This window comes from Huiozyma naganishii, chromosome 10, assembly GCF_000348985.1.
Source record: "Huiozyma naganishii CBS 8797 chromosome 10, complete genome".
Taxonomy (NCBI): Eukaryota; Fungi; Ascomycota; class Saccharomycetes; order Saccharomycetales; family Saccharomycetaceae; genus Huiozyma; species Huiozyma naganishii.
This window is the reverse complement of record NC_035931.1, coordinates 180,138-207,885: the sequence shown is the minus strand read 5'-3', so window position 1 is coordinate 207,885 and position 27,748 is coordinate 180,138. Positions and strand designations below refer to the sequence as shown.

Below are 27,748 nucleotides of genomic sequence, written 5' to 3'. Positions count from 1 at the left end.
TTAGTGTAGAATAGAATGGGAAAGAATTGAACACAAAAAAGTAGCACAAAACCACATATTACACCAGTACACCACACCTAGTAATAGCCGCCTTTCGAAGCGGTATTTTCTTAATTATGGCCCATAGTTAAGGAAGTCTTGAGTGTGGCCCGTAGTTAAGGAAATCTTGAGTATGTGGCGGTACCGATCTGGAGCCCGGACCCACGAACCAGCAAGGAACTAAGATAGATTCAGACTGTTGGGATGAGAAATCAGAATATGATCCTCCCATACTGCCTGTTCTATAAGAAACGTTTTTATGCAAAGAAGCTGTTGTCGAGATAATCTTCCTGTAGCTTTACACAACACTTTATGCCGACTTGAACCTGCAAGTGACGGCTGCAGGGATCTTAGTGGTCCTTACATCTGCAGCCAGTTGGGACCGTTGAGCAGTTCCAACCCCACAGGCTTATCTGTCGGTAGATTAAGTGATTCTACTATCACCAGATATCTCCCACAGAAGGACACCTAGACTTCAGCACAATAAAGCCACAATGATCTACTTGCTCCTTTCTGTACAATACACCAAAAATCAATCAATATTTATATGCTCTTCTTTTTTGATAACATCTTTATTTCCTGAATGTGATTTACTAAGCAGTACATGAATAGAGTTGAATCAGTCGAAGCAGCCAGCAAAGAGCTGTGTTTATTTCTGTGGAGACAAATGCGATTTTTGCTCAGAACTCTATCCTTGAACTTATTTCTTAGATAATTGATACAGCTCTCATAAGAATAGATGGATCAACTTGGTTTAAGAGGGAGTGTTGCGACAAGGCGCAGGAAGCAAACCTGTGACACATCATCAATTACAAATGGCACGTGACAGACAAAGTATGCCGACGCAAACTGAGATATAGCAGAAGAAGTTTTCTGTTGGATGAAGACTGTACGTCTCCATCACTTATGTACAATATATAAGAGGGTGAACTAGTGCGTCACTTATCATATACACTATGTCTTCCGAAGTCAAAGACATCCTTTATAGTCTTGGAAACTTACAGGTTATGAGCCCTGACAAGGCGCGGTTCCTGAACAAGTCTTCTTTTTTGAAGATAATCATGAAACACATCTTGGGAAACTGCTTCTGTTGAAGATTGCCCATGGGAATCCAAAACTGAACGATGTTGTTAGTCTTTTGGAAGGCTGGATGAAGCCTTTGAAGACAGCCGAAGAACATGAAGAAATCTTTAAGTCATTGCTGGCAAACAGACGGATGCTTGGCAGTGAACTTTTCTTGGCTGCTTTCGCTGTGTACAAGGCACCACCAAACACCCAAAGAAGATTGGTCGACAAGTTTGGCAGATCTTCCACAGTTGATATAGCAGATCTGTTCCAGACGGGCCGTGATTGGGCAGCGGAAGAGTTCAAGTCCTCCAAGGGCAAGAGTGAATCGTCCGCGTTGGTTGTGCAGAAGAAGGAGTTCAGACCTTGCAGACATTGTAATGGAAATCATTATGACAACAAATGCCCTAAACAGAAGAAGAAGTGGCATCAATCAAAGCTTATGTTTGTGGAGAATGAAGATGAGCCTAGCGGACTTATTGCTAGAGCCGCCTTTGCCGATAACCAGCCAGAAAAAACTGGAAACTGGTACCTGGACAGTGGCTGTTCAATGCACATGACAGGGCCCAGAACTTTTTTGAGACATTGGAAATGAAAGGCGGCGGTGCTGTTCATGGGATCGGTGCCTCTTTGAAGATTCAAGGGAACGGTATTGTGAAGCTTGGGAAGTACACCGTAAATGATACGGCGTATGTTCCTAACTTGCCTTGTAATTTGCTGTCAGTGTCAAAAATGACCCAGAAGACAGGCAAGTGTGTGATCTTCACTGAGTCCCAGGCATATATTGCCAGTGTACCGGCTGCTGTTTTAAACAAGGCAAAAGCCATTGGAGAATTAGACGTTAAAAGTGGACTGTACAGCTTCAAAGAGGAAGCAAAACGGTCCTACTGGGCTGCAACCGCGGATGCTCATGAGATGAATGCGGAAAGCACTTCTATCATCCTGACTACAGCAAGAGCTAGTCAAGGAGAGTTGTGGCATGCGAGACTTGGTCATCCCGGGAAACTCATTTATCGAAAGCTGGAACATGACATCAAGTTGCCGAAGTATGAGCTGCCATCATATGCTCAGTGTTCGACATGCTCGCTATTAAAAGGTGTGATTAAAAAGGGGCCTTCTTCGGATCGTGTCGTGACTGCCCCTCTTCAGTTGATCCAAGCTGATATATGTGCGAGCTTTCGGTAGAAGGAGTACGTAGACACCAAGTATTTTTTAACTATAAGAGATAGTTACTCGCGTTATTACTTCGTAGTCCCGTTGAAACAAAAAGGGAGCGCTGCCACCGAATTGAAGAACTGGATTATCCAGGAAGAAGACTATTTCTCGACTCGTGGTGGATTCAAAGTAGGTACCATTCGCATCGACAACGGTGGCGAATTCACTAGTCAAGTTCTTCATGAATTCTTCAATGAACGTGGAATCACACACCAGCTGACGGTTCCACATAGCAGCTACCAAAATGGTTCGGTAGAGCGCGCTCACCGTACGTTGCAGGAGAAGATGCGTGCTTTAATGATAGGAGGTCGTGTTCCTCTTTAGCTCTGGTCAGAGGCCTTGATGTGTGCGGCTTATCTGGTAAATCGCCTGCCTGTGATGCACAAGAATGGTATCATTCCTTTTGCAAAATACCACACGGATAACACTGAGGTTCTATCTCACAAGAACCTGCGTACATTTGGTTGTGCCGCGTATGCTAGCGCTCCTAAAGTCAATCGTGATGGGAAGCTAGCCCCGACAACCATATCAGGTGTGATGGTGGGATATGCTGAGAATTGGAAAGCATACAGAATATACCATCCACAGGACAATAAGACCCATGAATCCAACCAGGTGTCCTTTGATGAGACGGTATTTCCGTTATGGAATCCTGTGGCCAGTCATAATGCATACGACTCGGCTACAAGTGCTACCAAAGACATTCCCCATTATGTCCCTAGCGGTGGACGTGATGCAGCAACGATGTCTCCAGTATCGTTTCGTCCACTTGATTTGAATAAGGGTGTTACTGCAACCGGGCCAGAAGTGAAAGCCCCGGTCACCATTTCGAAATCAATGGAGGCTACTTCGGATACAAAAGAAGTAGCAATGTTGGATGTGCAGTCGAACGCATCAGAGAAACGGGTATTGAAACCGCAGCAAGCGCCGATGGGCGACTACGGTGGAATCTTGCGTGAGATTCAGCAGACTCAGCAGACTCAGCAGGCTCTTCTTGAGTCAATTATGAACGGGGAGGTACGTTTACTTGCCCCTGATACAGCGGGTGGAGACTTCACTGTCTAACGTTGAACGATCCAGCGTGCTACCCCAAACTCCAGGGCCAGTGATGCCCTCAGTTTCACCGGCATCGTCGGATGGGTCCGTTATCGTAACGTCTCCCAGTCCTAGTGGGCATAGTCCTGAACTTAAACCAGGACGGCGGTCTCCGAGAAAGATTACGGCTCCAGAAGCGGAGGCGACGCCAACAGTTGCTCCAGAAAGGAGATTGATCAAGGTTAACCGGTCATCACAGGTGCAGCCAATGTCACAAGAACAGTCACCTGGCGATGAAACCAGAGCGGCCTCACCAGTATTGTCATCTCCTCCAATCGGAGGTCCTGACGCGGCGGTGCCGGGCGATCTATCATATGAGTCGACAACCGATAGCAACTTTAATGATGTCATATTGATGGGTGCTGGCAGTAAAAGGTCACGAGGTGACGCTGAATCTTCCTCTACAGAGTCAGAAGACTTTGTTGAGGTGCCATATCGGGCTCTCCACAAGATTGATTATTCTGCTCCATCCATCTCGAAAGGCATAATTCCGGGAGTGGTTAGAATATCGCGGCCGAAACCGAACGCTCAGCCAAATGTTACGTGCGTTAACTTCGAGGTTGGACAGTATTCCACCCCAGCATTGATGCCGGATAGCCCTAGCACATCGCCGCCCCATAAGTAAAGTCGATCCATTCAACGCGAATCGGACCTGTCCTTTGAGCCTTCCTCAGATCTAGAAACCAGCGGTGCTACCAGTGTGCTCATTAGGCCTCGTGTCGAGGTAGGCAAGAACACGGTACTGAAATCTGGAAACCGCTCAATCCAAACCGAAGAACCATTTGCGGTAGGAAACTCGGCTATTCCGCTTTACAGTTTTGACAACGCCATGGTGCCGTATGGAGACACCACGAATTACCGGTGTTACATGCTGACATTGAGCAAGCATGCAGGGACCCAAAATTCCTTAACAACAATACTGGCAGCAAATGCTGTTACAGAAATGTCGATTCCCAGGACCATCAAACAAGCTCTCGAAGCGCCCGATAAACAGCGGTGGCGTGAAGCCTGCAAACGGGAAATGTCAGCTCTTAGAAAAACTGGAACGTTTGAATGGGTGAAGTTACCGGACAACCGGCAGACAATTCTAAGTAAATGGGTTTTCAACATTAAGGATAATGGACTGTACAAAGCACGTGTAGTGGTTCAGGGTTTCAGGCAAACTGAAGGAACTGATTAGGACGCGACGTTTGCGCCTGTCATTCGGTATGAGTCGGTTAGACTATTCTTGGCAATGTCAGCCCAAAATGGCTTAACAATCCATCAGATGGATGTAGTGACAGCGTTCCTAAACTCACCAATTGATAAAGAAATTTACGTGAGACCAGTGGCCGGGTATGATCAACATTCGGGCAAAGTTTGGAAGCTGAAGAGTGCCTTATACGAATTAAAACAGTCCCCATTGTTGTGGAACGAACATATCAAAGGCACGTTAGGACAAATCGGTTTCAATCAACACCCATCGGAGTTTGGACTATATTTTCGGAAAAGGGAAAAGGGCATATGCTTAATTGCGCTGTATGTTGATGACTTACTGATTGCGAGTGATTCAAAAAAGGAGATGCAAGATGCCAAGGACCATCTATACCGGAAATATGAAATGAAAGATTTGGGTGCAGTCCGCAAATTTTTAGGAATGAACATCGTACAAGAGAGTGATTCGATCAGTCTGGGTTTGAAAGACTACATTGAGAAGAAAAGGTAGAATTAAACCACAGCACTGTCAAAGATACTCACCATACGCTGCAACCGAAGGTAGACTATTACCAGGAGGACGAATCATTTCGGGATGTAACGTGTATCAGAGTCTTATTGGAATGCTCCATTCGTTGCCAATACGGGAAGACCAGATATTGCATTCTCAATGTCATTTCTATCGAGATTCTTAAAGGATCCACGCAAGATTCACTTCGCGGCGGCTGAAAAAGTTTTGCATTATCTATACACGACTAGGGGGGTGAAGATTGTTTATCGTGAAACAAGCAACAACTGCCTAAAGATTTACAGCGCTGCATCTTATGCAGACAACTCGGACATGAAATCAACATTTGGGTATATCGTAAAGTATGCAGGGGGAGCTGTCTCGTGGGGCTCTAAAAAGATTCCATGTGTGGTCCTGTCCACTGCAGAAGCTGAATACATTGCAGCAAGCGAGAGTCTTAAAGAGGTCATCTGGATAGACGAACTATTAAGATACATGGGTATACGGTGTTCCCCACATCAACTGTTGGTGGATAATCAATCGGCATTGAAATTGTTGGATCATCCAATCAATCACTCTAAAACGAAACATATTAGAGTCAAGTTTCACTTTTTCCGTGAACACGTTGCAAAGGGCACGGTCGTCCCACAGTACCTCAACACGGAAGATCAGATGGCAGATGTAAACACTAAGATAACCACTCGCGAACAGTCCAAGACTAACCTGGAGTCATTAACCAAGTGTATCTTTGAGGCGGTATCAATGACTACCTTTTCATTGTTGTTAGTCCTGTCACTTCTAACGTCTGCCACTGCTCTGATTTTTTTGTATTTTTCTGTTTTTATCATTGATTTTTTGTTGAGAGTCATTCTCAGTGGTCTTTTGCCTTCTCTGAATATCTAGGCCTAAGACTGTTTTCATTATTAAAATGTTGTTTCTTCTCTTGGTAGTTTTCAGCATAAAGTAATTTCGAACCACAATTTAGACATGAGTTACTATTATTTCTGCTAATGTACTCTCCTGTACCTTTCCGACTTTGTACACCTTTAATCGCCTCTCTGATTTGTTTAAGTAGTAATGATCATTCTGGTCATAGCTGTATAATTCCAGATAGTACAAGTTTGAAAGTCGACTTGTCAATCCATCCAGATCGGAACAGTTCTCGTCGATTACCATCTTTCTCCATAGCTGATGTTTCTTCCTTCTTGAATAGTCGTCTCTAAGCAGTCGTTTGATATACAGCATGCTTTCAACTCCGCTCATGTCATCCAATTCTTGTGCAGCCATCTTTCCATCCAGGCTATCCAGAATCAGAGGTCTCAAAATTTCGTCCTCGTCCTTGTCTATTTCACCGTTACTGACAAACTTTGTGACGTCATCGAATCTTCTAGATTGCAGAAAGATTGAAAACTTCCTAAACCATTGTGGGACGTCTGTAGTTGAGGAAAGTTTGGTTTTGTATTTTGAAGACTCACTTTCGAAATAGAACTTGACCTCTTGTCCTTTTTCATTTCGAGCCTGATAATATGCTCCATTTTCATCCCTTTTGGAAATCAAAACACTCCTTTGCTCCAACTCATCGTCATCCATATCCAAGTCTATAATGTGAGACCGGTCTCTTTCGGTTCCACATTTCGTTTGTGTAGTAAATTTCTTTTCTATATTGATGTGGTTGTTATCATCTCTCTGAATGGCAATGTACCAAGTTCTTGTTTCAATTCGATGTCTGCGGTCATCGAAAGTCTTTCTTGTTTGATGTCTTCAATGTTAACTTTCTTTTCCTTGAATGTCAAACTTGTGTTTTCGTACAATTCGACTAACTTGTTATCCAAGTTTTGTTTGAGATTCACTAGTCTCTCTATAAGAATCGCTACGTGACCAGCTCCTGCTTTGTCAACGGATCCGAAGGCGATGATACCATCGTAGCTTACGGCGGGATATCATCCACACATCCTTCTATCGGCTTGGTTAACGTGAATATTGTATCGGTTTCTCTAAATAGAACTACATGATATATTCTTCTCATAAAAAAAATCATTTACCGTATGAGATTACAATATCTCACGTGTACCTTCCAACAGTTAGACGGTTGCGACGCTGATGTTTTTTTCCACTCTATGTGTTCAAAGAGGCTACACAGTGAATTTCATCTTTCAGCACACTGCTGAGACGTGGATATCTTATAGGGTAAGGGTTTACATCATTTCATAAAATCCCAGCCGAGGGGTTTCGCCATTTTGCTACGATCCTTTCAAACCAATAAGTATATTTATAGATAAAATGTAAGTACATACCGATTATATATAATGATCAAAATATTATCTTAACTTTTTGAGTGTATGCACATGCCCCTTCAAAAATTAGATCAAAGTGGTCATATCTATCTCTAAGTAGGAGTAGACAAAGCCTTTAAAAAGGTTGAGATAAAACTAAAGAAAAAAAGCCGCATTTCGTTCAAACAATCTCCAAAAAGAAAACATAAGATGGGACAGTAAGTGGGGGAGGGGGGGGGGGGGGTACTGCAAAGGAAATTAGCTTTCTTGGCACCCCGATGAAAGTGTACCTCAAAACCTAGGATATAGTGCCACATGCGTATTGCTCCTTCTCACTAGGTTTCAAGCTCTTTAAGAATGGCATTGGTGGGATACAGGCACCAAGGGCTCTTCTTGCATGATTGTCCATGTATTTCAAACCGAGCAAGTAACTTGTATTGACCCAGCCAAAACCTTCCTTTGCGACACCTTTGAAGTCTGCACCTTGATTCCCGTACTCCGCATCGACACGATGTGGGTCCGTGCCTCTTGTCACGTCGTACTTCTCGACCACGATACCGTTGTAATCGACAAACGCCTTTGTCATCATGTAAAGCCATCTGTACGATAGTCTTCTCGCGACGTTCTCATACCCGTAGTCCGTCAACCCCTTCCATGCTAGAATTTGGTGAGGCGCCCAACCGAATGGGTAATCCCACTGTCTGATGGGCCTATTGATTGAGATTTGCCCCCTAGAGCGTTCCGAGCACGCGACGATCCCTCCAAGCATTTCCAATTTCGGTAAAGCCCTCTCCACCATGAGTTTTGCCTGCTTTTCTGTGGCAAGGCCAGCCCATAGTGCCCAGAAAGTTGTTGCAGATTCGTACGATGTTCTCTCCTTTGTCTTCACGTTGTAATCGAAGAAGAACCCGGATTCTTCATCCCACAGGTACTTGTTGATGTTTGCCTTTCTCACCTCGGACAGTTTCCTCCAGTCCTGAGCCGTTGTCACGGATCCATCGTTTGGATCCTTGTAACTGTTCCCGCAATACTTCTCAATGAAATTCGCGATGTCGATCTCGTATCTGTAAAGAAGCGAGTTGAGGTCGATGGTCCCCAGATACGCGCAGACACCTTCGAATCTATAAGTTGTATCGTGGCCCGATTCTCTTACGCCTCTGTCATGCAGGAAAAACTCGTCCAATTTCGGTTCTTTAACATCATTGTCGTTGTACAGTTCCCTGAACTCTTCGAAAGTTGTGTAGTACTTTCTTGTATAGGGCAGTAAAATGGTATCGAAATGTTCTGGCTCTGTCTCTGGTGGGATACCGATCCCGTCAGGGTGGTAGCACGACAGGCCAGATTCAGGGTCGTACCTTGGTTCCGCGGTCCACACAGTCTTGTACTCCTTGATCGCTGCGGCGAAGGATCTCTTCAAGAAGCTGATAGCGTTAGGGTTATGTGCGCCGCCGATTCTGTCGAACACGACGAGGGCCATGTCTGTTAGGAAAGGTGGTTGCGATCTGCACAGGTAGTAGGATCTGTTAGCGTTCAAGATCTTCCCGTAGTGGTCGATCTCGAATATGAAGTGTTCTACCATGCCCCTTGCGATGTCAATCTTGTTACTCTCCAAGAGTCCTAATGCCATCATATAGGAGTCCCAACCGTACAATTCGTTGAATCTCCCCCCCGGAACTGCATAGGGGTACCCAACGAGCGATTTCTCACCTGTGGATGGGTTCACATGCTCCTCCATCGCCAAAGCGAGTAAACCTGGTGTTCTGTTTAAAGATTTGACGTACTCTGGAGTGATATCCTTTGGTAAATACTCCACTTCCAGTTTCATGGATGGGTGCATCTGCGAAGCCTGGATATAGAACTCGTACTGTTCTGGACAGTTGTGAGGCACGTAGATTCTTGGGTTCTTGGCCTCTGGAGTATCGATCTTTGTATCTGCTGCGATCTCACCAATGTTGTTCAAGTCGACTCTTCTTGTCAAGCTGTTCCAAAACTGGTTTGTAATCAGCCTTGACAGTCTACTTACCGGGTTTTCATTGATCCGTGCCTCATCCAAATAAACCTGGTGTCTCCCAAACGATTTCGCAATAGTCAGTTCTTGCAGCAGATTGGACAGCATGTACGTGCCCCTCACGTTAACGTGCTTGTACCCGCCCGAGTTAGCGGTCCCCAGTTTCAACACTTTGGGCCCTGTGTCCTCGATGGTGATCTGGTAATTCCTGTCTGTATCCTCACTCGTGAGCAACTCATCCAGTGTCTTATCCACATCCTCGATGAAAAACTTCCTGTTCCCCTTACTGCTCAGATACGAATCGTCCTCAGAACCGCGTCTCTTCAAATGATGATCCTTCAAAAACCCCTTTTTGAAATCCGAGACGTTCCCAAAGACACTCATGGTCCGTGTTCTATTGAATTGTTTCGGCGGCGCGGTTTTCCTCGGGTCAGTCGCAGGCCCGTAGTATATCTCCGCGTTCGAGAACGGGTCGTTAAACTCGCTCAGCGACGACATCCTCCTCCGGTGCCTGTCCCTCTTCGCCTTCTGGACATCTGGCGCTGTCCCCACCGCAGGGCACCCCTCTGCAATCTTCGACACATCGCTCAGTGGGTCATCCATGACTGCCTAGTAGTTGTGTGTAAGTGTGTTTCTGTTACGTGTCTGATCCTGTCCCCGCACCAGCAACAATGTAACTCCTCAGCGTAACGGTACCGCGAGTGTGCGTGCAGGTGTAAATACAAGTAGCAACGTCCCCCAGGGTCCCCAAGTTTATAACTCTCCGCGACCCCCCAGCCAGCGCAATCTTCAAAGAACCGGTCCCCTTTTTAAATGAACGGAGTGTGTGTGTGGCCCGTCCTCCGCGACTTCTAAATTTAAAAGGAGCGGCAGAGAAACCGCGCAGTGCGGGGGACGCAGGGAGGGACAACACGGGGAGACAACCGCGGCGCGGGAAAAAGAACAAAAAGGGGGTCACGTGCCGGGGGTTTTGGGTGTCGCGGTTTTCGGGGCGTGGGGTGTTTCCCCTTCTTAGACCCGGATTGCTGTTACCCGGGGACAGGCCTGCGTTCCATCGGCGGCTATATAGTTGCATAGTATAGTACGCTAGCACCAATACGCACACGCTCCGTAGAAGTGTGGAAGGCTACGCAGGCTGCCCACTTCTTTGCAGCTTCGACTACTGGACGAGGGGCTCGTTTAGTACTGCTAATCGTATTTATGGCTACTTCGTATCTTACAAATTGCGGTTTTCCTAAATCCCTCCAGCAAGCGTGTCGAGATTCAGTGAGTCAACTGTGCTGCTTACAAGTAGTTCGTTACCGGCACGTGATTTTCACCTCTTTTTTCTGCTGCATATCAATGTGACGTAGAAGCAGCTGCTTGTACTCTAATGCAGCTGAGAAGCAGTGGGGCAGAAATCTGAACTTTTTGTGAAAAGGTTTGTAACAGATTAAATCCTTGCGTGGAAGGGAAGACCCGGCGATGTGGATGTCTTCGGTGCCATCGGAGGCGTTTAGGAAGATTTTGTTGAAGGAATCAGAGTTCGATGAGCTTTTTATGGAAATGGAGGAAATTGGAGGATTTTCCATTGAAGACGGTCCGCCGACTAGGGTATTAATCGTCGAGGATTGTTAAAAAGTGTTAAAACCTGGTTAAGGAAGTAATACAATTCTGGCAATTCTGGGAGTCGGTATTCGAGGTGACGGTGATGCGTCTGGCGCATGAGATGAAAGTGGATATTCGTATTTCAGACTTTTGTGATTTCGAGTTGTTACCAGAAAGTACCAGCAAATTTCACACTGTTGATGCACCGCGATCCGACACTAGTGGTTTCCCATCACAACGTTCTGGAATACCTTTTCAGTACCATTGCCCCTTTTTGTTAACAGTGAAAGAGGATTTAGCTAACTGAAAAGGATATTCAACGATAGAAGGCACTCTGGAAGATGAAAGTGCTGGTAATGAATTGCTCATAAGCAGCACGGTCAACTCATTGAATCTCGAACTCTCTGTTGAAGAAATTCTAGATCTAGGGTAAAGAATCTCTTGGAACCAGTGATAGCCATAATATACGATTGACGGTACTGCTGTAGGGAGATACTTTTTGCGTTGATAATGTCAACAGTACTCTGTTCGCCTATTGACCAACAAGGGTCCCTGCTGTGATTATGCCGGTGATAACAGTGCCACTTGTGGCCAGCTCCCGTAAGCTGCAGACAGCACTTGAAATGCAAACTGTGCTCAACTTGCAATAAGAAAAAGGGCTACGCTTTGTCTCTACTGTGCAAAAAAGCAAATCATTCCGAGTAATATAAAACTGTATCGGTGCAGTTTTGAAATTTTGGGAATGCCAACCCTCACAAAACCCTCACAAAACATACATGCGGCATTGCCAGGTGAAATAGCTGACTTTACGAAGGCTTTTTGAGAAGGCTCGGTCGCATGAAATTGCTGGTTTGTATACGAAATCGCAAACTGCTACGTGCAGAAAGCAGTGGGCTCAAGATACCGAGTTCCGGCCCACTCTTCCAGAAATAACTGTATAAGGAGTTCATATTTTGTCAATTGGAATCCCTCGCCTCATGCTTCTTCTCCTAACTTTCTTCTATATGTCTTTCATACAGAAAACCCACGATATTCCATCATTGCTAAGACTCGTAATTACTCTAGAGTTTCTACAGCTTGATGTGAAAAAGTGTAATTAAAAGAAACATAAATGCTCTTGGAGTGCCCCCCCGTGGGAACATTCGTCGCATCACTCGTAGTAGCATCACTCGTAGTAGCACCACACTGTCACCCAACTGCTCTTCCCTCTCAGAGATGCCCTCCCAGCCGTCTCTCACAGCAGAAACACTGCGTCCGGGCAACCACCCGCTGCCGTGCACAGTGACAGCACCCACACACCACTTTTGGAAAATTTTCTCTGTTTCTGTCGCGCTGTGCATCGCTGTCAACGGCAAACAAATACAGAGATTTATTATTCCGAGGTAATGCAATCACGTCTAAGAACATCTTCCACGCTGTTTAGAGGTGTCTTGAATCCAAGGTTACAGTAGGGACCCTCGCCAGAAACTCACTGCACTATTATGTCTGACACTACTAAACCCGCTGCTACTACCCCTGCTGCCCCAGCTGCCTCCGATGACAAGGCTGCTGCACCACAGCCGCCAAGTTCTGCTGTCTTCTCCATGTTCGGTGGTAAGAAGGCTGAGACCAAGAAGGATGACGGTGATGTGAAGGATGATAAGGATGAAGACAAGGAGAAGAAGGAGGAAGGGGAAGGCGATGAGGAACCAGATGTTCATTTTGAGCCAGTGGTACACTTGGAGAAAGTAGACGTTAAGACCATGGAGGAGGACGAGGATGTTTTGTTCAAAGTTAGGGCAAAGTTGTTCAAGTTTGACTCTGAAAATAAAGAATGGAAAGAACGTGGTACTGGGGACTGTAAGTTCTTGAAGAATAAAGAAACTGGGAAAGTGAGACTGTTGATGAGAAGAGACAAGACTTTGAAAGTTTGCGCTAACCATATCATTGCACCTGAGTACACTTTGAAACCAAACATCGGTTCTGACAGATCTTGGGTCTACAGTTGCACAGCAGATGTCGCAGAGGGGCCAGCTGAAGCATTCACTTTCGCTATCAGATTTGGTAACAAAGAAAACGCGGACAAATTCAAAGAGGAATTCGAAAAGGCTCAAGAATTGAACAAATAGTTTCCAACACCAAAGCAACTATTAGCTCGAATGGCGGGGAGAGACATACACAACAAGACTTTTCTCTAGATCTAATGTCCGTTCATCACCCATACGTATATACCATGTATGTATGTAACTAACATAAAGCACAAACCATATGCGCCTACCGCCCCCGCCCCCGGGTTAGGCCGGCGGCAGAAATGATGCGAATAAGACAGTTTGTACGGGGATCCAAAACATCAACCAGTATACGTACCATTTCAATAATTTATCCTCCTGGACCGGAACACCATCCTTCAAAGCGTGCGTTCTGTCCCTCTCCAATTGGTCACAGATGTACCATAGATGTATCGGAAGGAAAGTGACCACCCTGTTTATAATTTGGACGTGAGCGCAGAAACATATCACAAACAATAACATCACGGTCACAATGCAGTAGGGTCTCAGCGACTGTGCTATGGGGTCCCCCCTTTGGAACCCGTAGAATCTTACTGCCTTCGCCAATATAACGACGCTCGGTACCGCAAACAAGAAATTGGGCAAGTTGTTCACAGTCCAATATTTCAAAAAACCAACCCCCCAGTATTCAGACTGGATGTAAGCGTACATTGACTGTCTCGTGAATACCCACCACACAGAGGTGTCACACCATTCGCCCCTTTCGGGACAGAACTGTAGATAGGGCACGTAGTACCACTGACATAAAACCCCAAGTAGCATTAAGAAGCCGCTAAGAAGTGGGAAAAATACCACTTTGAGTAAGAGCCTGTGTCTAATCATCCTGTAGCAGTCATACAGGTAGAAAATACCCAATAAAATACAGTTCGATCTGTTAACTGTAGCCAGTGTGAAACATAGAGTGGTCCCCACTGTGTACAATGGCCAATCAGTCCAATCGACTTTGTAAGGACCCTTTGTTTGTAAAGCCTCCTCACGGAACCATAACCCGAGGAACGCTAGGAAGAACGACAAGGGTTCCGAGTAAAATGTGGTAAAGAATCCAGCACCGCTAGAAAATATGAACAGTAGAGCCACTCTAAAGTTGAACCGGTCATTTTTACCAAAGACGGTCCTTGTCAATTCGTATAGTATCAAAACAGAAAATAGATGTAGTAGATTGGTCACTAATACAGCAGTCTTCAAAATGTAATAAAAATCTGTTTGACTTTGTATTGGGATCAGTTGTTGCACACACCAAGCCCAGAATTTCGAGAACGCAAATTCGTGTTCGTAATTGGTAGCACCATCGCCAATGGTTACCATGTGCTTAATGAAAAATACAGCATCCCAATGCAGCAGTTTATTCCAAAGAGTGGTATTCCACCAGCTGCTAGTAACGATTGGGTCGTGGACCAGATTGTTCAATAGAATAGAGGTAGAGTCATCGAATGGTTTACTCGGGGTCGCAATTACCAACGCATACTGTGAAAAGCGGAACAAGACAAACGTTCCTGCCAATTTAACGTACGGTAGAGAAGTATCGCCCCATCGCACAGCCATCCCCAATGTAGTGGTACCTTCCCCACTTCAGTACCATCCACCAAGACAGGCCCGACTAGCACTTGACACCTCTTCAATACTCTCCACAAGTCGTCATCGCTTAGCGTCACCGGGTAATTTGGGAAAAAGTCAGCTTGCCAAGTTTTTTATACAGAGGTTGCGCTACAATTATAGGGCCAAGCCACTGCACAAGGTCAATTGGACGGACTCCCAAGGTTGTCAGTGAACACCACTTACTCTCAGGGTCAAAGTATTGTAGTACTCGCTAACAATCCCGTCTTTCTCTCTCTTTTTCTTGTTGCACTTGAGAAACGTCTAATAATAAGGGTGCCTTTTTTCCTCATTCATTTCTCGAATACAAGTGTCTTTTTGGGCATCGACTATATAAATGTATATGGAGTCCGTAAGACTTCCCCTTACAGTATGGTATCCATAATCTGTAGGTGTAAAAACATACTGGGCTTATACATTTATATATAGATCGATTTTTTTGCTACAGTTCCCGTTATTCGACCGTATGTTAATCGATAATCAAAACTACGGGGTTCAAGGGACACCGGAGTTCACACCAAAGCTGCTCTATGTAAGGCAAAATGAGTCAGACTACAGTGACTTATATTGGGGGGAAGGTTCAGGTTGGGAGTGGGGGAGGTGGATCCTGTTCGTACTGCTCGGTATTGGTATCCTGTTCATATGCTTGAACACGATTCGAATAAATTGGAGGAGGTCAAAAGTCGGGCAGGCCCCGATAAGAGGCACTGCGTGGTTCACGCCTCCCTCGTACAGACAGTCTCAGAACCAGTACAATAGTGGTGCAAACCAAGATTATGTGCCCCAATACACTGCAGAGGTCAACGAGCAGGATTTAGGGTACTACGACGAGAGGGGCGATTTCCACCGTAATGATAAGGCGGATTACCCACCACTACCACAAAAGACTTCTGAGGTACCTAACGCGAGGGATGCGGATGGGAACCCTATCGTGGCTGAGCCTGCAACTGCTGCTCTGCGAACGCAGGAAAACGAGAACGACACGTCCGTATTCGATGACGATAGTGGTAGTCTCACTAGACCCGCTTACCCAAGGCCGTCTTCACCACGTACAGTGTCGCCACTACCAGATGATCAGCATAATAGGGTAGGAAGATCTGCTGAAGAAACGGCCATATCAGAAGGATCACCCACAGAACCTCGTGAGGTCAGCAGGCCACATAAAGCCAAGTTGAAATGACTGTAAAAGCAATACAAACAGACCTTAATTAATGCCACTTTCTTTTGTGGATAGTAGAGAAGCAAGCAGCAAACACATCCCCCACATAGCTCCACCCCATCCCTAGTTTATTTTATAGTGAATAAGTTCGTAATATTCAAGAATAATAGTAACAAGAAGCACTTTTCCATGCAAACTCACCTGCTCTTATGGTTTGTTGGAACTGTTTTCCTGGGTATTCCACCCACTCACTATACGGTCCATTCCAGTTATCCTGTCACCATACGCAATCACACTACCTATCAGCAAAATGCGACTATCGGACTATCACTTGCGACTCATAAAAAAATTGATAATAAAAAGATAAGGGATCAGATAGCTGCAATCTTAAGGCACCGTTTGTTGTCTTGGGATAATAAGGCCACAGTGAGATACTTAAATAGTAGATCCAGGCAAGTTTTAATCTATTGGTTTAGATAAACGGGATCAACTTTGCATTTTCTCTTCAGGCAGTAGAGCAGTGGAAAGCACTTACACAAGAACCATAACTTTTATCTAATGTCTCCAGCCCAGAATTTTCCAAAGCCTACGTTCGATAACCCAGAACTAATTCGGGACGGGTGCTACATCAATGGGATCTGGGATAACAAGTCAAAGGATTACTATGAGGTTAATGACCCAGCCTCAGGGGAGGTGATTGCAAGACTGCCTGACCAGGACCCGTCTATTGTGGACACGGCAGTGGATGCTGCTTATGATGCGTTCAAGAGTTACAAGAACACCAATCCAAGGCAAAGATCGCAATGGCTGTTGAACATGTACAATTTAATGATAGCAAACAAAGAGGATTTGGCCAAGATTATCTCCTGGGAAAATGGTAAGGCTTTGGCAGACTCCAGGGGAGAAGTGAGTTACTCAGCCTCGTATTTCCAGTGGTACTCAGAGGAGGCTCCTAGAATCTATGGGGCCACCATTCAACCTTCAAACCCAACTAACCGGGTGATTACTGAGAGACAGCCTGTTGGAGTTTGCGGTATCATTTGTCCCTGGAACTTCCCCAGCGCTATGATCACCAGGAAGGCTGCTGCTGCCTTAGCTGCTGGCTGTACTGTTGTCATCAAGCCAGATCACTCTACCCCTCTATCTGCTTTGGCTTTGGCTTATTTAAGCGAAAAGGCTGGCTTTCCCAAGGGATGCGTTAATGTCGTCCTAGGGAGTAAGAACACCCCAAAGATCGGTCTGAAACTATGCGAGTCCAAAAAAGTGAAGAAAGTGACCTTTACCGGGTCGACCAGTGTAGGTAAGATTCTGATGAAGCAATCGTCCTCTACTTTGAAGAAACTTTCACTGGAGCTTGGTGGTAACGCACCTTTTATTGTCTTTGAGGACGCAGATTTGGAAGAATCAGTCGCTCAAGTTATCTCTTGTAAGTTTAGAGGCTTAGGTCAAACTTGCGTTTGCGCCAACCGAATTTACGTTCATTCTAAAATAATCGACAAGTTTAGCTCTTTATTGGCAGAGAAAGTGAAGCAATTTACTATTGGCCCAGGACTAGACGAGAAGTCCACTCATGGATGTTTGATTAACACCAAATCTGTCGAAAAGGTTCAACAACATAAAATGGATGCTGTTGATAAGGGAGCAAAAGTCATCATTGAAGGTGGACCTATACCTGATTTGGGTGAGAATTTTTACGCACCTTGTATTCTGTCTCATGTTCCAAACGATGCGATTGTGGCCAAAGAGGAAACATTTGGACCTCTATGTCCCATATTTAAGTTTGATACCACTGAGGAAGTCGTTCAATACGCAAATGATACTGAATTTGGGTTGGCTGCCTATGTCTTTTCTAAAAATGTGGATACTTTATTCACTGTAGCTGAGGCTTTGGAAACTGGTATGGTCTCGTGTAACACGGGCTTGTTTTCGGATGCTTCTGTTCCATTTGGTGGTGTCAAAGAGTCGGGTTTTGGTAGAGAAGGTTCGTTGTATGGTATTGAAGACTACACAATAGTAAAGACCATAAATTTTGGCTCTTTACCGAAAAGACTTTAGATTTAATTGAAGCTCACCAATGATTAACTTTTACACTTTTTTATAGTTTTTGTTTTATAACCTTTTGAAAAGTTAAGCAAAGTACCCAAGCTTAAAAAAATTAATAAACAAAGGAAACAAAAACCAAACTTGATCTATTCTAACTTAATCTTGTTGTTTCATAACCCGGAGAATAAGTTCAATAGGTGGTTGCAATAATCAAGCTCAAGCTGAGGTCTACTGGAAATTCAATAGAAAACACAGTCATAACATGTAAAGGTTCTTGCGAAAAAACTAAATCATCAAAACATATATTTATATCTTTGGAATCTTTGAACAAGCACTTTACAGGGTTAGTAGTAATTCAATGTTGAGAACGGATAGTAAACCCGGACCTTAAGGTGGATTTAATATGAGCTTTGGCACCTTTTTTTTTCAAAGATAATTGAAGAAATATTTATATTAGTATATTATTTAGAAATGTTACAATTGCCAATACTTGAAGCTACAAAAGGTAGTCAGTACGGCTATATTTGATAATCACCTCACCTCTTTTCGGCAAGCTTCAAATATTTTTTCTTATATAGCCAGTCTGATCCGATCAAATCAGCACCACCCTTTGCCGCTAGTCTGAACCAGGAAGCGGCTTTCACAATGTCCTTTTTCCTTCGGTGTTCATCGGAGCTATTTTGAGACCAAATAATCCCACTCAAACACATGGAATCAACGTGCCCCAACGATGCAGCCTTCTCAAGAAACTTCAGTCCCTTCCACTCGTCAATTTTGTGGACCCCAAATCCCTTCAAATACGATATACCGCATTCATATAGTGCCGGCACTAAAGGTTCTTCGATTTTTTCGGGTATTTTACTTTGATCTCTTTCCAGTTCAAACGGATTTACTTCAGCTTTAAAAATCTCTACTTCGAGAGATTGAATACCTGTAGCCTGTGAAATGTAGAGGAACGACTTCTCCATATCCTTAGCTACGCCGTAACCATTCCTTAGAGCGAGGCCATATAACAAAAAAGCAGTTTTATTACCCTTTTGACATGCCTTACTCAACTTTTCAGCTGACGCCTCCAATTTACCTTCTTTGCGCATATCAATAGCCGAGAGAACTAATCTGTGATTCAGACTAGCACTTGTTTCATCTCTAACCAGTGCGGGACTGGGTTCATCCATTACTTGATGCTGGACAAGGTCCGGACCGAGCCCAGTTTCTGACGGTCTTGGAGGAAAGATTAGGCTGGACTTTGTCCGTTTATGACTTGGAACCTGGCTTATCACGAGCGTGTCGCTCTGTGGAATATGAGAGAAGGACTTGTGCTGTCTGAATGGGGGACGTTCCCTCCCATTTAAGGGAGAATGGTCTGCCAATTGAGCAATGGATTTCGCTGGAGGTTCTGTTGGGTTCGAATATCGCAGCAAGCTTGACATGGGTTTGGTGTGTACCAAAGGGTTCGGTGGGAATATGTATTGGGAAATATTCTTTGACTGAAGAGGAGATGGGGAATCGTTCACGGAGGAGGAATATGCTGTGTCGTTTAAGTTATCACGAGAACTACCTTTAATTGTGGAGTGGGTACTATTCTGTGAACTCTTGTTTTCTGTTGGTGATTTTCTACCCTTTGGTGTTTTAAACAAATTCTTCAAGGATGACAGTGAACTCTTTTTTTTGTGTTCCTTGACAACTGGGCTCGATGGCTGCGTGAATTCGGAATAGAACTTCGACGTCAGGTTAGACGTGGAACGGGGTCGACTTGGTGTTGATGAGATGTGTTGCTTATCAGTTGAAGTTGAAGATACAGGAGAGTTCGTTTCAGTGTCACACGATGACTGGGTATTAGGTTGAGATAATTGTGGGTAGTTAGAAAACTGTGTGTCCTTACTCGTCCCACTCCCATTACTTCCAATTCTGTTGATTGTGGAGCTGCTTCTCCCCCGCGAGGCAGTGCCGTCCACTAGACTGTGGTAATAATGACGCGGCACATCTCCAGAGCTCTTATTTACCTTAGTCGGAAAATAGATATCCCGTCCCATAACGAGTTGCAACTCAATTGCAGCTTTGGATTCCGCATCCAAACCGCCTCGATTTTTATCGTTCAAATCTCGAGTACCATAGATGTTACTACTGGGCACTCTAAAATGATCTATGTTGACACCTCCATTGGCACCATTTCGAGTTTTCCTGTTGGGCTGACCCAGTGAATAAGCAGCTGTGTTTGTTGTCCTACCTGAAATGTTCCTACTTGAGTTTGACGAGGGTAACGCGTTTTGCATGGACATATCTTGGAAACTTAGCCGGTCTAATTCACTTTCCTCGACAATGTACGAGTATCTTGACGTGTTAGCATAGTGTTGCTCCACTTTGGTCGTCAAAGTTTTATCCTTGACTACAGCATGCCTCTCTAGTAAGGTCCTTAGGCCATTGTTACCGTCATCGGTGCCCGTACGCGTATTTCCATTCGCATCAGGCAATCCACTGATTTTGTCCCTCAAAGAACGAAACTGTGACGCAGGCATGCTAATTTTACCCACCTCCAGAATATGTGGTTCATCTTGTCCATCGGTGATATCCCCCCCATTTTGTTCATCTTGCAAGATCTTCTGCAGCAGCAACTCATCGTCAGCTGTGAGCTCCAATTTATCCAGGAGTCTGCCATTCGTGAGGATGGAGGCTACAGATAACGTACTCTCGCTAGATTGTATGCTATCTGGATACAGAGAGACATCGCTCATCATCGAGGCATGTCTCTCCTTAGACATTGGTACATTGAACTTGGTGCTCGGAGCTGGGTACCCACCCTTTGCTACGGAACCCTCGTACCGTTTTGTTATGTTTTCCAGAGGAGAATGTCTACCTAGTTGATTGTACATTCGATTATCTTGAGACCTGTCGCCACGGTCAATTGTTTCCCTTTCTCGGGAAACTCCAAATAAATCTGTGCGGTCAATTCTTAAATACCCCGTCGGTGCAATGTTTCCATCTGCTATTTCCAATATCTAGGTTAATCAATTCAATGAGTCTGTTGCAATGCTCGAGGAAAACAACAACAGGAAAAAATTGAATTAAAAAAAAAAGAAAAGAAAAGAAGTAAACAGACGCGAAACTGAAGATATTGAGGTGCACAAGAGGTACAGTCACTTTGTACAGAGGTCAATCAACCCTCTAAGAGTTCCCTGACCTAACACTTTCGAAAATTGAATGGTATATTATAGTACATTTATGTTGTATTGGTATATAGAAGTATGATGATAGTAATTACTTTCCTATTGCGCTCTGCGTTAGAAGAATGTGAAAATGTGTGGTATATATGATTTTTTTGTAGAGAGGGGGGAATATATTTAACCACCGAAACCGTACAAAGTTCTACCTTGTCTCTTCAAAGCGTAGACGACATCCAGAGATGTGACGGTCTTTCTCTTGGCGTGCTCGGTGTAAGTGACGGCGTCTCTGATGACAGACTCTAGGAAAGTCTTCAAGACGGCTCTGACTTCTTCGTAGATCAACCCAGAGATACGCTTGACACCACCTCTTCTCGCCAATCTTCTGATAGCGGGCTTGGTGATACCTTGAATGTTATCTCTAAGAATCTTTCTATGACGCTTAGCACCACCTTTACCTAGACCTTTACCACCTTTACCTCTACCGGACATTATTTATTTATTTATTTGCTTTGATTTGTTGCTTTCTTTTCCTTCCGTTATGACATGCACAAGGGAAGAAAGAGAGGGAAGAAAGTAGCAGGACACGCCCGTATTTATAAGGATTCTTCAGGACAACAGAAGAATGAACGTTCGCAACCAAAACAGCGCACAACGTGAATGAGGGAAGTGCTCCCCAAAGCGACGACGAACAAATGCGAAAACAGCAGAACGGGTTAACTATGGCAGGGGCGAAAATACTGGTCTTGCAGCGCCCAAATAGGAAAAACCGTGTTGCGCTACAAACTGTCTTTTTCTCGCTCTCTGAGAGGGCGGACCACGTTTTTCGCACTTTGCACATAGTTTAGCCGTTCTGGTTCTTTCGCATTGTAAACAGGAAAAATTTGGAACACACGTTGGAGGTCGTCTTAACTATGAGTGTTTTTCCTCCGTTTGCGCTGCTGAGAGGGCGAAGGGGCTGCACCGGCGTTTCGAGGGGAAAAAATTAGTATATAAAGAGGTCTCAGTTACCGTTTGTCTTTCTTTCCCGTTCTTATCTCTTGTGTTGGAGCGTTCTTTTTTTTTCTTCCCACTTGTTACCTATTCTTCTGTACTATCCACTACAGACAATCAACAACCAGCAATGGCCAGAACAAAACAAACAGCAAGAAAATCCACTGGTGGTAAGGCACCAAGAAAACAACTAGCGTCCAAGGCCGCTAGAAAGTCCGCCCCATCGACCGGTGGTGTCAAGAAGCCTCACAGATATAAGCCAGGTACCGTCGCTCTGAGAGAAATCAGAAGATTCCAGAAATCTACTGAACTTTTGATCAGAAAGTTGCCCTTCCAGAGACTGGTCAGGGAAATCGCACAGGATTTCAAGACCGACTTGAGATTCCAATCTTCCGCTATCGGTGCCCTACAAGAATCCGTCGAAGCGTACTTGGTCTCCTTGTTTGAAGACACTAACTTGGCCGCCATTCACGCCAAGCGTGTCACCATCCAGAAGAAGGACATCAAGTTGGCTAGAAGATTGAGAGGTGAAAGATCGTGAATAGCATTAAAAATATATGCAAACATTAAACTATTCTTTTCACTACAACATGATAACGACCACTCACTCTTACACATACAAAAAACAACAAAAAGGGGCATACTTTATTATCACATACATCATATAGGGATAACTAAATAAGAAATCAAAAGAGGAAGTTATAAAACTCATTATAACGGTTGTATAATATTCTCTATAATATAAATTTATTGGTTGGTTTTATGATCTTCTTCTCTTCTATGGAAAAAAAGACAAAATAACGATCTTTGAAGAGAAGAACGTTTTTTGCGTCACAGAACAAAGTCGCCATGGATCGGTTCGATACCTTGAGCGGGCAAGAATGTCTGGTCAAAGTATGCGGATTGCAAACGTACGAGGCTGCTGAAAGAGCTTTGGTCTCTGGGGCAAACTTGATTGGAATAATTTGCGTTCCGGGAAGGAAGAGAACTATTGAACCGTCAGTGGCCAAATCCATATCTGGTTTGATTCACTCAGATGGGCAGTTCAAAGACAGGTGTCTGGTCGGGGTTTTCCGCAACCAACCAAAGGAACAGGTTAAACAGATCGCCGATGAGTATAATGTGGATGCTGTTCAACTACACGGAGATGAAGATTGGCTAGAGTACCATCAGTTCATAGGGAAACCTGTCATTAAAAGAATGATATTTGATAGAGACTGTGACACTGTTGTTGAAATCTGCCACGATTCCAACCTGTCGAAACTGTGTATACCACTGTTTGATTCGGAGGCCGGTGGGACAGGTGAGAAACTGAACTGGGGCAACATTTCAAAGTGGACTGAAACAGTACAGCCTCAACCGAGATTTATCCTGGCAGGCGGATTGACCCCAGAGAACGTTGCTGAAGCGATTAGTCTCCCAGGTGTAGTAGGTGTGGATGTAAGTGGGGGTGTAGAGACAGACGGTGTTAAAGACTTGAACAAGATTAGCCAATTTGTGGCCAACGGGAAGAAGGTAAAAGCTCGTTGAGCTAGAACCCGATTTTACAATAAAATGGACAGTGGACTACATTCTGCCATAAACCAGAGTAAGAGAATACAGGGATATTGATATAATAACACATTCTGTTTTGAAGTCCACGTGTCCCGCACAGTTTCACTTATACAGTGCAAACGAGCATCGCATTATATAGATTATAGGCCGTTGACTTCTATACCTGGCATTCAACTTATGTAATTTGAATGTACAATCAGAATAGTCAAAGTATAGTCAAGCACACAAGATCTAACTACGGCTACAAGACCCATTAAATACCCTGGGATCATGGATACATCTTGTTGAAACGGGAATGTATTAATACGGGAAAGCTGTTTACCCAAATTGATAACTATTCAACAGTTTTCATTATACTAGCTCTATCAGTTTGCTTGTATGGTTTACGGTGTTACAAGTTGACCGCGAATCATGCATACGTCTTATTTCTGCACAATGGTATTCTAACCTTTTAATCGTGAAGCTTGTATATGCCCTGACTTATGTTGATCCTTATTTGCCCAGGTTGTCTTAGAAAGTTTTCACACTGGATAACGTTAATTTACCAATAAGGCCCATTACATTCTTGTAACGCAAAACTCACACAGCTCTCAGTCACGAGACATACAGTTCTCAGTAACGACATACAACTCTCTCCTATGAGACACAAACAATAAGTTCTCACCCACGAGGCAACCCTTAGCGACAAACAACAGTTACTATGCAATACGCAATACGCGATGTGCAACAAGCACTAATCAATACTCACGCAATATACATATAACGAAAGGACAGACCCAAGCTAATGCGGTCTGATCCAGCTTCACCAATTATTATATAAAGGCCACAGATTCCAGTCATTGGAATCCTCGTCTTGCTTCCTTTATATATTCTCTTTCTATATATTCCTTATGTAGAGAGGGCAGACATTGATCACTGTTTAGACTCTTATATACCTTAGAGTTTACTCAAAACATTAATTATCATTAACGCTATCTTACAAATTTTGTGTAAATTCTTGCTTCTATGGCCAAGTTGGTAAGGCGCCACACTAGTAATGTGGAGATCATCAGTTCGACTCTGGTTGGAAGCAGTTTTTTTGGAAATTTTTATCTTTTTTTTTGTTCAAATTTGAGATGGACGCAACTTTTGTGAAAATTTTTTTTCTTTCAAAGTCGTCAACGAAAATTTTCACAAATATAAAAACTGCCAACTGCCTTTCAGTGGTCTTTTCTTCTGACGTTTCGCCTTCCAATTGAAGTTTCTTTTTACGTTAACTCTTTTCAGTACTCCACCAAAGAAACTAAAATGTCTCGTCCACAAGTTACTGTTCACTCTTTGACCGGTGAAGCTACTTCTGCAGCTTTGCCTCTACCAGCTGTCTTCTCGGCCCCAATCCGTCCAGACATTGTCCACACTGTTTTCACCTCTGTGAACAAGAACAAGAGACAAGCTTACGCTGTCTCTGAAAAGGCTGGTCACCAAACCTCTGCCGAATCCTGGGGTACCGGTCGTGCTGTCGCCCGTATTCCAAGAGTTGGTGGTGGTGGTACCGGTAGATCCGGTCAAGGTGCTTTCGGTAACATGTGTCGTGGTGGTCGTATGTTCGCTCCAACCAAGACCTGGAGAAAGTGGAACGTCAAGGTCAACCACAACGAGAAGCGTTACGCTACTGCCTCGGCAATTGCTGCTTCCGCTGTTGCTTCTTTGGTCTTGGCCAGAGGTCACAGAGTTGAAAAGATCCCAGAAATCCCATTGGTTGTCGCCAGTGACTTGGAATCTGTTCAAAAGACCAAGGACGCCATTGCTGCTTTGAAGGCTGTTGGTGCTTCTGCCGACCTATTGAAGGTTTTGAAGTCCAAGAAGTTGAGAGCCGGTAAGGGTAAGTACAGAAACAGAAGATGGACTCAAAGAAAGGGTCCATTGGTGGTCTACGCTGAAGACAACGGTATTGTCAAGGCTTTGAGAAACGTTCCAGGTGTCGAAACCGCCAACGTTGCCTCTCTAGGTCTATTGCAATTGGCTCCAGGTGCTCACTTGGGTAGATTTGTCATCTGGACTGAAGCTGCCTTCACCAAGTTGGACCAAGTCTGGGGTTCCGAGTCTGTTGCCTCCTCCAAGGCTGGTTACACTTTGCCAAGCAACATCATCTCCACCACCGATGTCACCAGAATCATCAACTCTTCTGAAATCCAATCTGTTGTCAGACCAGCTGGTCAAGCCACTCAGAAGCGTACTCACGTTTTGAAGAAGAACCCATTGAAGAACAAGCAAGTCTTGTTGAGATTGAACCCATACGCCAAGGTCTTTGCCGCTGAAAAGTTGGGTTCCAAGAAGGCTGAAAAGGCTTCCAACAAGCCAGCTAAGGTCTTCACCAAGACTTTGAAGCACGATTAAACTTAATCGAGTATATAGATTCTATCTTTTTGTAAGATTTCCTATACTGATATAGTTTTATTTACCTTTTTATTAATTCTATAAATTGGTTGTGTTTCAAACTTCAGTATTTGTGCTTCTCTAAGGAAAGTGATGCGCGATGAGCTCGGCTAGTTTTCGAATACGTTCTTTTTGCCGTTTCCAGGAATCTGCTTCTTAGGGTGTTATAATATACAAATTTTTCTTACAAAATGTTTAATCGGAAAGGAGATGATTGTTTGAATACGAGCTCCAAGTCTAATATACTTCCTGCAAATCATCAGATGAAAGTAGGACTTGGAGGTGACGAAAAGACAACAACAAATATAGGATGCAATAAATGAACGAGATGCTTGAAAACAACTTTCAATGCATCAAGTACTTGTTTTCATTTTTCACGGACCTGTCCGCTGCGTCAACACCCGTGGCTTTGAACTCATATTGGATCTTGATATCCAGGTCTCTATTGTTGTTTGCATTTGGGGAGCAAATCAGTTTACCCTTCAAGATGTCGCCCTTTTCAGCTTCCAAGTCATCCTTCAAGTAGAAAACGGTTTGTTTCCAATGCGTGTAAGGTGCGTGCGCACCAGTGGAGAACTCGACTGGTCGTTGGCCCTTTGGTGCTGGGAAAACAATGTCGAACCAACAGATGACCCCATTGATCCAGTCTTGCTTCTTGGCCTCCACTTTGAAGGGGACTTTGAAGGACAAATCTGAGAGCTGAACAGTGTTTAGATCGAACTCAATCAGTTTGCAACGGGTCGTGTTGACCAAATGCGCATCGACAGTGTCGACGATTGGTTCGTCCATAACGAGGGGAACGAACGGCGAGTAGTCAAATCCGTAAACGTCCTGCCAGTAGCTTAGTTTCTCGTGCTTGTATTGGGAATCCTCCAAACCAGCTATATGTAGAGAACACTTGTCTGGGAAGATCAACCCGCCTTCGATCAAGTAACGGTCACGAGCATAAAGGACGGTGTCCAACATGGACTCGTAAAGTAGGAAATAACCCATCCATTCGGAGATGATGATATCGACTTTGGGGAACGGAATCTCGACGTCCTCCAATTTACCTCTAAGCAGAGTGATTTTGTCGGAAAACCCATTTATATCGACGATCTTCCTGGCCATCTCAATGATACTGGACATATCGACACCTATAACGTGCTTTGCGCCGTGCTTAGCGGCAAACATGGACAGAATACCAGTACCACAGCCAACATCGAGAACAATCTTGTCCTTGAACATGTCTTTATTCTGGATGATTGCGTTTCTGTACGACAATGTTCTAACAGTGTCTTGCAACATCTCCTCGTGGATACCATAGTGATCATAAGAGTTGAAATAGTGCTGTTCGAACTGGTTCAAATCCTTCTTATCGGTAGCAGACTCCTTACTTTCAGTTTTACTCATAGTGACGAAATGTGTAATTCGTGTGTTTGTAGCTTGTACCAAGAGGGAACAAGGAGCAATTGAATCAAAAAGAACAAGAACCACAGAAGCACTTCCTTTTAAAGGTCAACGGGTAGGACTACTTTTCTCGATGAACAAGAAGAAGAGGAAGAAAAAATTTTCGTTCGCAGCGAAAACTGAAGCCAAAAAAGTTCTGTCGAAAACTGATCCTCTGGATCTTCAATTGAGAAGAAGAGAAGTATTACAAAGCTGGTCCCGTCTGTGGTCGGGGTCTGTGAATCCTTGCATTAGTCTTTCCACTCTATAAGCACTTGGAGAACATACTGTCCTTACCGTATATGTAGACTACACTTGTAACAAAAAAAAAAGAAGAAGAAGGATGTGTTAATACTACTGTTTCTACTTAATA

General features: G+C 44.2%; 14 protein-coding genes and 1 non-coding gene across 15 annotated transcripts; 10 read left to right on the top strand and 5 right to left on the bottom strand.

The window, feature by feature from the left end:
- Window positions 1–1,695: 1,695 nt before the first annotated feature.
- On the top strand, window positions 1,696–2,289 carry KNAG0J01150 (GAG-pre-integrase domain-containing protein; the record flags this gene model as incomplete). The annotated part of the gene is made up of 1 exon (XM_022610113.1): window positions 1,696–2,289. The coding sequence occupies one exon, from the start codon at window positions 1,696–1,698 to the stop codon at window positions 2,287–2,289; it is 594 nt and encodes a 197-aa protein (XP_022466442.1).
- A 372-nt stretch (window positions 2,290–2,661) lies between these two features.
- On the top strand, window positions 2,662–3,384 carry KNAG0J01140 (uncharacterized protein; the record flags this gene model as incomplete). The annotated part of the gene is made up of 1 exon (XM_022610112.1): window positions 2,662–3,384. One exon carries the CDS (start codon window positions 2,662–2,664, stop codon window positions 3,382–3,384), a length of 723 nt encoding a protein of 240 aa, XP_022466441.1.
- Window positions 3,385–5,278: 1,894 nt separating this feature from the next.
- On the top strand, window positions 5,279–6,019 carry KNAG0J01130 (Ty1/Copia family ribonuclease HI; the record flags this gene model as incomplete). The annotated part of the gene is made up of 1 exon (XM_022610111.1): window positions 5,279–6,019. The coding sequence occupies one exon, from the start codon at window positions 5,279–5,281 to the stop codon at window positions 6,017–6,019; it is 741 nt and encodes a 246-aa protein (XP_022466440.1).
- Window positions 6,020–7,687: 1,668 nt separating this feature from the next.
- Window positions 7,688–10,000, bottom strand: KNAG0J01120 (alpha,alpha-trehalase; the record flags this gene model as incomplete). Its single annotated transcript, XM_022610110.1, has 1 exon — window positions 7,688–10,000. One exon carries the CDS (start codon window positions 9,998–10,000, stop codon window positions 7,688–7,690), a length of 2,313 nt encoding a protein of 770 aa, XP_022466439.1.
- A 2,465-nt stretch (window positions 10,001–12,465) lies between these two features.
- YRB1 (Ran GTPase-binding protein YRB1) lies at window positions 12,466–13,092 on the top strand (the record flags this gene model as incomplete). Its single annotated transcript, XM_022610109.1, has 1 exon — window positions 12,466–13,092. The coding sequence occupies one exon, from the start codon at window positions 12,466–12,468 to the stop codon at window positions 13,090–13,092; it is 627 nt and encodes a 208-aa protein (XP_022466438.1).
- A 165-nt stretch (window positions 13,093–13,257) lies between these two features.
- GPI18 (GPI-anchor transamidase GPI18) lies at window positions 13,258–14,574 on the bottom strand (the record flags this gene model as incomplete). Its single annotated transcript, XM_022610108.1, has 1 exon — window positions 13,258–14,574. One exon carries the CDS (start codon window positions 14,572–14,574, stop codon window positions 13,258–13,260), a length of 1,317 nt encoding a protein of 438 aa, XP_022466437.1.
- A 517-nt stretch (window positions 14,575–15,091) lies between these two features.
- KNAG0J01090 (resistance to Congo red protein) lies at window positions 15,092–15,805 on the top strand (the record flags this gene model as incomplete). The annotated part of the gene is made up of 1 exon (XM_022610106.1): window positions 15,092–15,805. The coding sequence occupies one exon, from the start codon at window positions 15,092–15,094 to the stop codon at window positions 15,803–15,805; it is 714 nt and encodes a 237-aa protein (XP_022466436.1).
- A 537-nt stretch (window positions 15,806–16,342) lies between these two features.
- Window positions 16,343–17,839, top strand: UGA2 (succinate-semialdehyde dehydrogenase (NAD(P)(+)); the record flags this gene model as incomplete). Its single annotated transcript, XM_022610105.1, has 1 exon — window positions 16,343–17,839. One exon carries the CDS (start codon window positions 16,343–16,345, stop codon window positions 17,837–17,839), a length of 1,497 nt encoding a protein of 498 aa, XP_022466435.1.
- Window positions 17,840–18,363: 524 nt separating this feature from the next.
- DSF2 (Dsf2p) lies at window positions 18,364–20,697 on the bottom strand (the record flags this gene model as incomplete). The annotated part of the gene is made up of 1 exon (XM_022610104.1): window positions 18,364–20,697. The coding sequence occupies one exon, from the start codon at window positions 20,695–20,697 to the stop codon at window positions 18,364–18,366; it is 2,334 nt and encodes a 777-aa protein (XP_022466434.1).
- Window positions 20,698–21,165: 468 nt separating this feature from the next.
- On the bottom strand, window positions 21,166–21,477 carry HHF1 (histone H4; the record flags this gene model as incomplete). The annotated part of the gene is made up of 1 exon (XM_022610103.1): window positions 21,166–21,477. The coding sequence occupies one exon, from the start codon at window positions 21,475–21,477 to the stop codon at window positions 21,166–21,168; it is 312 nt and encodes a 103-aa protein (XP_022466433.1).
- Window positions 21,478–22,108: 631 nt separating this feature from the next.
- Window positions 22,109–22,519, top strand: HHT1 (histone H3; the record flags this gene model as incomplete). The annotated part of the gene is made up of 1 exon (XM_022610102.1): window positions 22,109–22,519. One exon carries the CDS (start codon window positions 22,109–22,111, stop codon window positions 22,517–22,519), a length of 411 nt encoding a protein of 136 aa, XP_022466432.1.
- Window positions 22,520–22,827: 308 nt separating this feature from the next.
- On the top strand, window positions 22,828–23,508 carry TRP1 (phosphoribosylanthranilate isomerase TRP1; the record flags this gene model as incomplete). The annotated part of the gene is made up of 1 exon (XM_022610101.1): window positions 22,828–23,508. The coding sequence occupies one exon, from the start codon at window positions 22,828–22,830 to the stop codon at window positions 23,506–23,508; it is 681 nt and encodes a 226-aa protein (XP_022466431.1).
- Window positions 23,509–24,531: 1,023 nt separating this feature from the next.
- Window positions 24,532–24,604, top strand: KNAG0Jtrna2T. Its single transcript has one exon. It is a non-coding gene; the product is annotated as a tRNA-Thr (tRNA).
- Window positions 24,605–24,819: 215 nt separating this feature from the next.
- Window positions 24,820–25,908, top strand: RPL4A (60S ribosomal protein uL4; the record flags this gene model as incomplete). The annotated part of the gene is made up of 1 exon (XM_022610100.1): window positions 24,820–25,908. The coding sequence occupies one exon, from the start codon at window positions 24,820–24,822 to the stop codon at window positions 25,906–25,908; it is 1,089 nt and encodes a 362-aa protein (XP_022466430.1).
- A 384-nt stretch (window positions 25,909–26,292) lies between these two features.
- On the bottom strand, window positions 26,293–27,339 carry HMT1 (protein-arginine omega-N methyltransferase HMT1; the record flags this gene model as incomplete). The annotated part of the gene is made up of 1 exon (XM_022610099.1): window positions 26,293–27,339. The coding sequence occupies one exon, from the start codon at window positions 27,337–27,339 to the stop codon at window positions 26,293–26,295; it is 1,047 nt and encodes a 348-aa protein (XP_022466429.1).
- Window positions 27,340–27,748: the final 409 nt, after the last annotated feature.